The following is a 10560-nucleotide window of genomic DNA, read 5'->3' as shown; positions in this document are numbered from 1 at the left end:
TATATATATATATATATATATATATATATATATGCATTCATTCAAATACACAAATGCACACCTAATAGTCTCAATGCACGTGGGCTTGGGGTTATTGCGGATGTCTGTCGAATATGCATGAGAGCACACTTACTTGGCGAGGAGTTCTCTCCTGTACATTTCAGCGTCGAACTCCAGTGCAGCAGAAGCGGTGAGTGGTCCTTGTGCTGCTGCTCCAGGGGTCTCTTCAAGCACAGGAGAAGAGGAGGAGACCTCAGGAGCAGCAAGCATTGCCCGACATGCTGCAGTAGCTTCTTCAAAAAGTGGCAGTGCGCTGTTGCTGCTGCCTCCTGCTCCCTCTCGACCAGCCTCCCCCTGCTGCTGCTGCCGATGCTGAGACTGGTCCGTTTCCTTTGGCCGCAATGCTTCCCTCGCACGGTGTAATGCCAGCAACGAGTTCAGCTGCAGCTGCAGATTTGTTTTGCCCTCCGGTGTCAGCGCGGCCAAAGACGGCCGAGAGGGACCATGAGCCGTCTTTAGTCTTGGTAAGAACACGACATGCACAGAAAACAGGGAGCGCAATGCCGGCATGCCCTCAGCAGGAAGTTGTTGATGATTATGATGGTTAGCTGGTTCGTCCACCCCCAACTCGCGCGCGGCTGCTCTCCATTCTGTCTCCAATAAGCGCAGGGCTGCATGGGCTGCGGCGACACGGAGAGCCTCCAGTGCTGCGTCTGCCGTTGCTGCTGTTGGTGGTATGGCTGTGTCTTCATTTGACATTCTCTGGGGTGTGTGGTCGATGTGAAAGGGGTCGCTGAGCAGCAACACTAGAGGCTTCGTCCTATTTGCTGCTGCTGCGATAGACAGAGATGTGGCAGGTAGACCCTTTTGTTGTTGCTTCTGCTGCTGCAATGTGCGCAGTTGCAGCTGAAGTTGCAGTGCGTTGAAGAGGAGAGGCAGAGGCTGCTGCTGCGGCAGCAACGACCTCGGGCCCTCCAGGTCCCCTAGGGAGAGCGGCAGCAGCAGCAGATCGCCGCATGCAGCAGCCGCTCCTGCTATTGCTGTCCTCTCCAGGGCTTCGGCGTCTGTTTGGCGGTTCCAGCCCCCCGGTACCGCAGGCAGGTGAAGCACGATGGGTTCTTTCTCATCTGCTGCTATGGGTGCTTTCTCAGCTGCTGCTACCGTTGCTGTTTTGGTTGGTGTTTGACTGTGCTCAGTGAGCTCGCCAGAGGCGTGAGGGGCGGGAGAAGACTCGGGGGTCTGCTGTCCTGGATGCGGGCCCCCTGTGTGATGCCAGAAAGAAAAAACGCGGAAAGCCGATTGTGCAATTCCTGAAGCGTTTGCTGCTGCTGTTTTTGCTGCCTCGTGAGGGTGTAGAAGAATTTCAGGGTCGAGTCCCGATGCGTCTCCGTTGAAGAGGACAAAGCACGGCCTGTTATGCGCTGCTGCGACGGCTGGTGCTGCTGGTGTTGAAGCACCCTTGTCGCCTTGAGAATCATCGAGACGCTGCAGAAGACGGAGTTGAGAAGGAGAAGAAAGCGGCAGCCGCAGCAGCTCCTGGCGTTGGTGCGCATGCTTCGCCGGGGGGGTCTTCAAGGGTGCCCTCCGCGGGGCTAGCCGTGCCTCTGCACCCGTGCAGAGGCTCTGCAGCAAGAACTGTAGCAACACAAGCAGCAGCAGTAGCAGCGGAATGATTGGAGACACTGCTGCACGAGCACGCCATCTTGTCCCTGTTTCTGCTGAAATACTTGGCGGGGTTGTGCGTATGCTGTTGGTTCTCCTTTGGCTGTTGCTACTATCGCCGACAACGCAACTAATGCGGGACTGCCTCTTGGACCACCTCAACGGCAGGTGGGGCCTGTTGGAGGCGACATTTGTGGGATCGCACACTGCTTCCATGGCTTCTTAGTGGTGAGAGGCCTTGAACTTATGCACCGCAAAGGCAGCTGAGGCCCTGAGGCCCTGGCCTGGTCTCTGCCGATACTTTATTCAGTTCGCAGCACAGACAAGGTGGAGAGAGGCAGTAGGTGCATACTGGAGGTGCTAGAATCACATGCTGGTGCTCCAACGGGTGCAGCAGCAGCTGCTGCCGCTGCTGCGACGTGAAGACACTGCAACGGTAGTCTGGAGCAGCAGCAGCGGCGGCAGCGGCGGCTGCCCCAGCAGTCAAAATGCGCACTGTAAATGCTTAGAGGAATTGGGGAGAGTAAAGCCTGGGTAGAGAAAAGGGGATCAATGCTTATTTTTGTAGAACCCAACACACGGAGAGGTAAGTGTGGGGCCACAGAGGAGCTACTCAGATACCTGGGGCAAACAGATCAAGGCAGATCCGGTTAGCATGAAGGGAAGGAATTGAATTAAGTTATTGCCGTAATACACGAAGTTTGATAAAGGAAGTTCACATGCGCTGTACAAAGCTTGCAGCGCCGCCGACTGTTTGAGTGAGGCCCCAGCTGTACAGGGTACCATCGACCTCCTGCCTCAACAAGGGGAGGGTGGATGATCAAAGTAATACTGAGCCTATTTTAGTTTATTCAGCTTTTCACTTGATCCTATTTTTCGCACATAATCGCGAGACTAACTGCGGTGGATTACCACACTACAGAAAATGCAAACGAGAGCAGCAGCAGCTTCCTGCCACGCTTGGCCGGTTGCAGCACTTGTTTCCTTCTGTTTTTTCTTGGTATATTTTCTGTAACATAAGTGCAAAACAATAACAATGGTTTAAGACACGGTTAGCTGAAGCATGCCTAAGCAAAACTTCCGATTGTCTGAACTCCACAGACCACCGCAAAGGGACAATAGCTTAAGCAGACTTCGTAGATGAATAGTTCCATGTCACAGTGGCTGCGTGCGTCGGCTAGCCGGCCCACTGTAGCCAAACAGGACGAGAATTGCTCTCAACAACTTCTGTTATCACTCCTAAAGTACTACGACGTACTGCTACTACTGCACTCGCCCAAGAAATACAACTACTTGATTAATCACATTTAAAACTGCAGCTGTAGGCCCAATTAAAAGGAACTGGGGGGGCCCCAGCACATCTAAACTCCAAATCATAAACCAAAGGAACTTAACACAAAAAAGCCGCTCGGCGATGGTCCGACCCTGTTTACGTGTGGCCCCCAAAAATGCAGGGGAAGCGGAGGTAGGCCAACGCCGCTTTTCCCCCTCTGCTATACAGCAACTACAGAAACTGTGCAAAGCAGCAGAAATTGGAGCACTAAAAAACTACCAAGTAGTCAGGACTAGTTTGGAGATTTCTCAATTGCCACTAGACAGAAAACAATAAACGCAGAGCGCAAGGAGGGTTAGGTTATGTTGACCCCTCTCCATCATCACCGCTGGAGGAGTTGTAGTCCCCTAAAAGCGATGAGCAGTCCCCTGAGAGCTCAGGCTGCGGCTTCTTAACAACCAGCAGCTTCGGTGCTGCAACGCGCACTCCCAGACCAAAATCCAAAACTTTGCTTGTGCCATCAAGCGAATTCAAGCCGCCAAGCGAAGATCCCCCCCGAGAAGAACCACTGCGTCCCCCATCCCCAACGCTGTTCGCGGATAGATTCGTGCTTGTTGTGCACGAACTGCTGATGCTCGCTCGTCTATCCACAAGGCCGCCGCCGCTGCTGCTGCTATTACTGCTGGTGCTGCTACTACTACTACTACTACTGCTACTTGTAGATGAGGTGCCGGTTGTGCTGTTCGCTGGTTCCGAAACGTCTGCCTCGGCAGCCTGGTGATCCTTCCTTTCTTCGATTTCCTCTTCTGAAGATTCTGCAGTGAGGAAACACACAAGCACACGAAAAGAGGAAAGTCTAACCCCGTGTGAACGTTGAGAAATCCAGCTTTCTTGATGTGCCTACAGAGCAGGCCCCTACATCATCTAGCCGTCCAACCCACCTCCCCCAGAAAAAGGGGGGGAAAGCAATAATAACATTAACCCTAAACCCTAACCCTAACCCTAACCCTAATAACATCAGCTAGAGATATGAACGAGCGCCAACAGAGTCTTGACCGCATTAAGAAGGGTAGCGAGGAGACGCGTTGGCTTACGAGGATCGGAGTCGAATTCCCTGGCCGCTTTAAAGTAACGTAGTTCATCCTTTTCAACTTCCGTCCACTCTTGCGTAGTTTCCGCCCCCTCTGCGCCTTCGTTGATGCGTCGCTCCTTAAGAAAAGCCAATGCTGCGTCTGAAGCCGCTGTTTTGTCCAGCAGACGGCGGTTGAGGCGGCGCAGTTCCGCCAGCTGCTCAAGCGCCAGTATCTCCTGTTGCAGGCCCTGACGCGAGGCCTCCACCTGAGAAATGCGGTCGGTTGCCAGCTTCTCCTCCTGAACACGCAGCACAAGAAGGCCAGTGAACGAACGAACGACGCATGAGCGGCAAGCATGCATACGTGACTACACCGGGAAAATGCATGCTGCGATGCACATGGGGGAGGACAAACGGCCTCGCATTGGCGATAAATGAAGTTGCAGTTACTGCAAATGCCGTGCGCGCTTCCTTTCAGTTGAAACATAGAAGCATAGCCAAACAATTAGATAAGAAGCTTACCTCTTCTTTCTGCATACGCTCCTCAGCTAACGCCTGATCACGCAATGGGTCACACATCCTGGTGCCGCCCCACTCTAAGACGTAGTCGCAATTCTGCGGATCTGTGACACAGAACACGTGAAATTCAAATCAACGAAACATATTCAAATACCATGAAAACCTACATACCGACCACAAAACATAAATGCAGGCCAAGAAAACAAACAAGCAGTAAAGGAGGCGGCAAAGGAACCCAAAGGCAAGAGACGAACCAAGAAGTGACAGACGAGTCGAAGCGAAGGCATACAACAACACGGCAAGCAAATCCGAAATGGAAACATGGAGAAAGATAATGAATCAAAAACACAGGAAAGATACCACATTAAAACTCATTCAAAACTTGGGCGAAAGCTGCTGAACTAACAACGAAATGGAGGCGTTCGGTTTGCTCAATCACCACGCCAGCAGGGCAGCATAATAGTATTAAATACTATTTACTATTAGACTACAAATGTCTACGAGGAGGAGCTGATGAGAAGGTGGGCGAAAGTAAAGGAGTTCCTGACCAGTTTTGAAGCAAATATCAGCTCGGCACTGCGGACAGCGTCCGTAGAACCGCCACTTGATTATTCCTAAATAATCTTCCCCCTGATATTCACATCAAAACAAGAAAAGCAACGGAAAGGCTCATGAGCACGATACTCCCTAAAAGAAAGACAAAACAAATTCAACGTCAAAATGGGGATGAATGGCCTCTAACAGCGAGAAAGACAGTGACAGTAAATGGATCATCTTCCCACGTCTGTTGCCCACGTCAGAAGGTGATCTGGAGTATGCCTGTGCTTAATTTAGTAAAATTACCTCAACTTTCTCGACTCTGGAGTTGAATTTGGTGCCGACATATATATACTCATTGCAAGTTCCGCATCTGAGCGTGAAAGGGTACATCATGCGGACATTCATAACTTTGTTTTTGTGTTTTTTCTGCGGCGGATCGAAGACATCTCCTCTGCGTCTTTTCAGCTGCTGTTGTTGAATTCGAAGGACTTTCTTTTTGGCCTGTAATTTGTCGAAATCGAAATCAGGCGGGTAATATTTCACAAGAACCTTCCGGTCCGCCATTTTGCCTGCGCCTGCTGGTGATCTACGCTGCTGCTGCTGCTGTTGGTGACCTTTCGAGGCTCTTTACACGCGCTGTCCTGCAATTTGAGGGGACAGAGAAGTCAAATAAACTTGTCCTTCCTTTCTTACGAATCAAAGAGCCCCCGCCGGCAACTGGGAAGCTCCATGCCCCAGAAACCGCGGCCTCTGGCGCTGCCGACACAAATTAGGCTTGGAATTCGAAAATAAATAAGAAACTTTGTGTCTATGAAATACAATCTAGAAGGGAATGGTCTAAAGCATTTTGCATCCTGGCTTCTTCACCGTCCATCGGGCATTTCGGGCTGAGCCCCAGCGCATGCAACTGGACTCCAAGTTACCTGAGTGGCTGCTAAAAGCTTTGTTGCTGAGGAATCAGCCCATTGAAGTCCTTCGTGCTTCAATTTTCATTTAATTTTGCCTCGATTTGCTTAAACCTGGTGCATGCACTACCAGTGCTAGACTGGTGTCCGCCTCACCACTGCCCGTCTTCTGTTGAGGTTAGCTTGGGAGAGCAGCAGCAGGGAAATTCTTCAGATTCCCACTTCTTAGTGCTTTATTTCTCCTTATGTTATGCTATAGTAAGCATTTGGAGGGTGCACAAGACTAGAGCCGGTTGGCGTCCAGCCTCGAGGTCTCAAAGTGTCCTCATTGCACGACTCTCATCCTCGGCACCACGGCAAATACCCCTGCATCTGTCGCGCTGGAAATGCGCAGAAAGCGCTGAGAGAGCAATGAACAACTTGGGGAGGTTTCGCTTGATTGTTCCAGCGGCAAATGCAAAGCCCTCACCGTCCATTGGGCAGACGCTGGGCCCACTGGGTTAGTGTAATCTGTGCCATCTTCTTCTCTTTCTCTCAGTCATTCTGTTGTATCTTGCTTTGCTTCAGGATCAGCTATCATAGAGTGGATGCTGTTGGTTTCTCTGCGCAGGCTGCAGGAACGGTACAAGTGTTCGCTGTGCTGCTTTGTGTCTGCAGGCATTAACATGATGGCATTCTGCAAGGAATTCAACGCGAGGACATCTAAAGTACGGCCTGGTGTCCCTGTGCAGGTCACCATCGTGCCCAACCCCGACCGGTGTGTGAGCCTCGCTTGTTGCAGCGTTGCAGAGTTATATTCCTGCAGCAGTGTCTCAGTTTGCTGAAATAACATACCTAGAAAATACACACAAAGTATACGGATGGCACTGCGATTTCTATAATGTGTGTATTTTGTATTTCAGAACTTTCAAATTCAGCCTCCGCACGCCCAGCAGCACCTGGTTTCTGTTGAGAGTGGCGAGATGTCCTATGGGCAGTGAGCACGCGGGAAAGGAAATAGTGGGAAATGTGACACTTAAGGAGGTAACCATAAAGAATATATTTTGTGCTCATGTCATAGTGTTCCTTTCGTCACATAATGCGAACAACAGCAATTTGCTGTGGGCATGCCTTCTGATCATGTGTCGATTAATACGTTCTTATGTTCGTTGCTTGTGCACGCAGATATATCACATAGCGAAGTGCAAAAGTATGGACTGGCCTCTTATTGGGCATTCTCTGCAAGGCATATGTTGTTCTCTCATTGGATCAGCCAAAGCTATGGGTATTCAGGTAGCCCTTCTAGCAGTTATACCAATGCCATGTTTTGATTGTTCCCGGTTTACCAGTAGCAGCACTGTTTTCACATGCAGCGTGTTTTCCACATTTATTTACGAATATATGCAGATCCATGCGTGTATGTATGTCACGCGCCACTAAGGAACAGCCCATATTCCATAAGCTTGAGCACAAGTCGAATTCTGCAGTCCAGTGTGTGGGGGCGAGCAGACGGCGCGCGTTTTGCCTGGTAAACCAGTATATTACCTTCTGTTCTCCTGTGTTCAGGTGACCCCTCAGCTCCTGCCTGCTTTTAGCAAGCGGGATTATACCCCAGTAGAAGATTTGGAGCAAATGCGGAAAGACTTGAGACAAAGGCGCAAGGCAGCGAGGAGAGCCAGCGCGAAGGCATAGGCGCAGTCACGATTAACCATACATTCCGCGCGTGTAGAACTTGTAGAGCATACAAAATATAAGTATATATGGTTTGTAAAAGTGCTGTAGGCATAATAGCTTCGTAGTGGCGCATCGTGTGTAGGACCGTGTACAGAGCTTATAAAGTTTATAAGCGGTTTTATTTTGTTTCGATAATGCGCTGTCCTGACAGCTGGTGCCCAACTCACTAACCCCATCATAACTCCCAAAGATTTTTGCTGTAAAAACCGGCCCCGAACCTGTTTAGTAGCTGTCGTGAGATTCAACACAGTAGTTCAGTTCGAGCACAACAGCTTTTATCTGGTCAATCGACCGGCTTCCTGCTTGCAGAAGCAGTTTATTCAGGCGGGAGACAGACTGTGTCAGGGCGGCATCGTGGCAACGTCACTCTAAAGCATACCCGGCCCCCTACTGGTCAATGCACTAAGACGTCAGACACTATTTATTTAGCAATGAGTCTATTCATCCGCCAGCCGGCATGCACGTAGCACTTTCTGCACTACGTGTCCTATCCGGCCTTTACCGGGCTTCGATGTTGACTTTTATTCTATCCCCCCACTTCATTCATTGTGTCCTTAATGATATTCCTTTAGGGATACTCGAAGGAATCTGAAGCGCCAACAGCGCTGAAAACATAGCTAGTGGCCTGATGGGGTTGGCGGGGGTAAGCCAGCGACAACAAGAATTCGGAACTCTAAGATCAGTATTGGCTTCTGGTGGGCATATTCTGATGCACGTTTATGCCTTTAAGCGCGTTTTAATGCACTTAAACACTTTCACTCACAAAAGAGCCCGGCGATTTAGGGTGCTCTATAGCCCGGCAGCCGTTATACATGGAGGAAAGGTAGACGCCGTACTGTGCGTAACCTTCGGCGCCCAACGGATTAAAATGTTTAATTGAATAAGAAAACAGGCAAGAAATATGAAAATAAACATATGTGAATAGATCGCCTCACAAAAGCAAGCGACGGCGCCGGAGTTGTTGGGGTTGCGTTGCATCTTTGACGCTGCATGGCAGCGACTCGATCGGTCGTGCCCTTGAGCAAAGGCTGCAAAGCTGCGCTGTGTTCTTCCCTTTATTTACATACTAATGAATGCATTTCTTTTGCCCTTGGGAACGCTCGTTTGTTGCTGGTTTTTTCTTATTCAGCTCAAACTCTAGGGGGCCCTGCACGCAGATTTCCCGATGTTTGAAGACGCTTGCGTTCCCGCTGGACAACGGGGCGAGTTGTGTTCGGCATTTTGTTAACTGCAACAAAAATAAACTCTATGGTCTTAAGAGATAGGGAAGGCTTGCTCACCGCATTCTTGATGGCCCCCTAGAGTGCCTATGCCGGCACACGCAGCAAGCGAGCATAAGCTGTTGGTCCTTCTAAAGAAGACATAACCAAAGGCGCTCTCGAGTTCGCTAAACAGACATACAAGACGCTGCTATGGCGTCAGCGAAGAGGCGAATAGCCAGAGGCGCAGAGCTGGCAGCATGCGTGGCCCTGTGGTTGCTGTCGCCCGCAGGCGTCGCAGCCGCAGGCGGCTGGGGGACTTGGGATTTGCAGCAACATCAACAAGCAGGGGCAGCAGCAGCACGCGCTGCTGCCCCGCGCTCGGTGGCGACTCTGACTGCGAGTGGAAATTTGTGGGGCCAGGACTTGGGTGTGCCCGGTTATGAGGGCGACCATCAGCCAGTGCCGTACGCACGTGGGAACACGATATTGGGGGACTCGACATTGAATGTAAAAGATATTTCATTTCCACATCAGGCCTCGCCGAGGAGCTCCTTTTTTCCAGTTGTTGGAAATGCACTGCACGGCTTCCAGCACGTAGACACCGCAGCGCCGGCGCAGCAGCACCAACAGCAGCATATGACACTGGCGGATTTCCCAATCGAGGTGGAGTCGCAACATACTGATGCGATGGGATTGGGAGTGGAGAATGTGCGGCGGGGGTTGCAGCTGGATGCGAAGGGCTCTCTGTTGCAGGTTTTTGTCAATTTTTTCAAAAAGCCACGCCTCTTCAAGTTGCTTGTTTTCGCTGCTGTCATGCTCACAACGTTCTTCTTCGTCGGGATATTCGCCCGCATTGCGCAGTTCGTCTTCGGCATCTGGGCAGCGTTGAAGGTGCTGCAGCTGCTAGAAGAAGATGATGTTCCAGGAAAAGGGCCTAACCCAACACAGTTTAGCAACGCACGCCATCCAGCACACACCATGGAGTGACCGTGTTCCCACAAGTACTGCTGCTGCTGCTGCTGCTGCTGCTGCTGCTGCTGCTGCAGAAGCAGCAGCAACATCGGCATCGGCGGCAGCAGCAGGAGCTGGTGCTAGTGACGTGCAGTAACATCTGTTACTAGCTAGGACCCACCATCTCACGGCAGCATTTGTTCGGGTGGAGCGTTAGGGTTTCCTGCAACAACTCAAGCCGGTTTGCTGCTGCTGCTACCGTTGCAGTCATTGCACAGCGGCGTTGCTGCTGACCGAAGCCAGTAGGTATTGCCTTTTTCAACTGACGAGCCCGTTCCCTCTGACACCCCATGGCTGGCTGATCAGCGATGGCAGAGGCGGTGCGGAGATGCTTTTTAGAAAGTAGTTGCTGCGAAACCAGAAAAGACAAAGCCCGCAGTTGCCGCTGCTGTGCAACTGCAGTCGCCTACGGGGATTTTTGTATTCTTCTGTGGGGCCATCTGGCTTACACCAACCAGCTTTCGCGGTTCAAGTATGTTAATATATATAGCCGCTCTACATATTCCTCCCTGTTGCACACACAATGAGAATTGCAACATTCAACAGAGAAATCAATAAGCAAACAAATAGACGCAAGACGGGTCAGGGCAGCGGCTCAGGTCGGACCGTACACACACGCGGCCGACATTGAACTCTGGATATATATATATATATATATATATA

General features: G+C 50.8%; 3 protein-coding genes across 3 annotated transcripts; 2 read left to right on the top strand and 1 right to left on the bottom strand.

The window, feature by feature from the left end:
- Nucleotides 1-129: 129 nt before the first annotated feature.
- Nucleotides 130-5630, bottom strand: EMWEY_00050100 (hypothetical protein, conserved; the record flags this gene model as incomplete). The annotated part of the gene is made up of 7 exons (XM_013479555.1): nt 130-1635; nt 2015-2133; nt 3322-3750; nt 4030-4306; nt 4530-4630; nt 5075-5156; nt 5370-5630. The coding sequence occupies 7 exons, from the start codon at nt 5628-5630 to the stop codon at nt 130-132; spliced, it is 2775 nt and encodes a 924-aa protein (XP_013335009.1).
- A 586-nt stretch (nt 5631-6216) lies between these two features.
- Nucleotides 6217-7642, top strand: EMWEY_00050090 (ribosomal protein L11, putative; the record flags this gene model as incomplete). The annotated part of the gene is made up of 5 exons (XM_013479554.1): nt 6217-6229; nt 6366-6470; nt 6629-6728; nt 6874-6994; nt 7517-7642. The coding sequence occupies 5 exons, from the start codon at nt 6217-6219 to the stop codon at nt 7640-7642; spliced, it is 465 nt and encodes a 154-aa protein (XP_013335008.1).
- Nucleotides 7643-9096: 1454 nt separating this feature from the next.
- On the top strand, nt 9097-9873 carry EMWEY_00050080 (hypothetical protein, conserved; the record flags this gene model as incomplete). Its single annotated transcript, XM_013479553.1, has 1 exon — nt 9097-9873. The coding sequence occupies one exon, from the start codon at nt 9097-9099 to the stop codon at nt 9871-9873; it is 777 nt and encodes a 258-aa protein (XP_013335007.1).
- Nucleotides 9874-10560: the final 687 nt, after the last annotated feature.

This window comes from Eimeria maxima, genomic scaffold, assembly GCF_000499605.1.
Source record: "Eimeria maxima Weybridge genomic scaffold, Emw_scaff1216, whole genome shotgun sequence".
Lineage (NCBI taxonomy): Eukaryota > Apicomplexa > Conoidasida > Eucoccidiorida > Eimeriidae > Eimeria > Eimeria maxima.
Note: the sequence above shows the minus strand (reverse complement) of the source record. Positions and strands in the feature narration are given on the sequence as shown.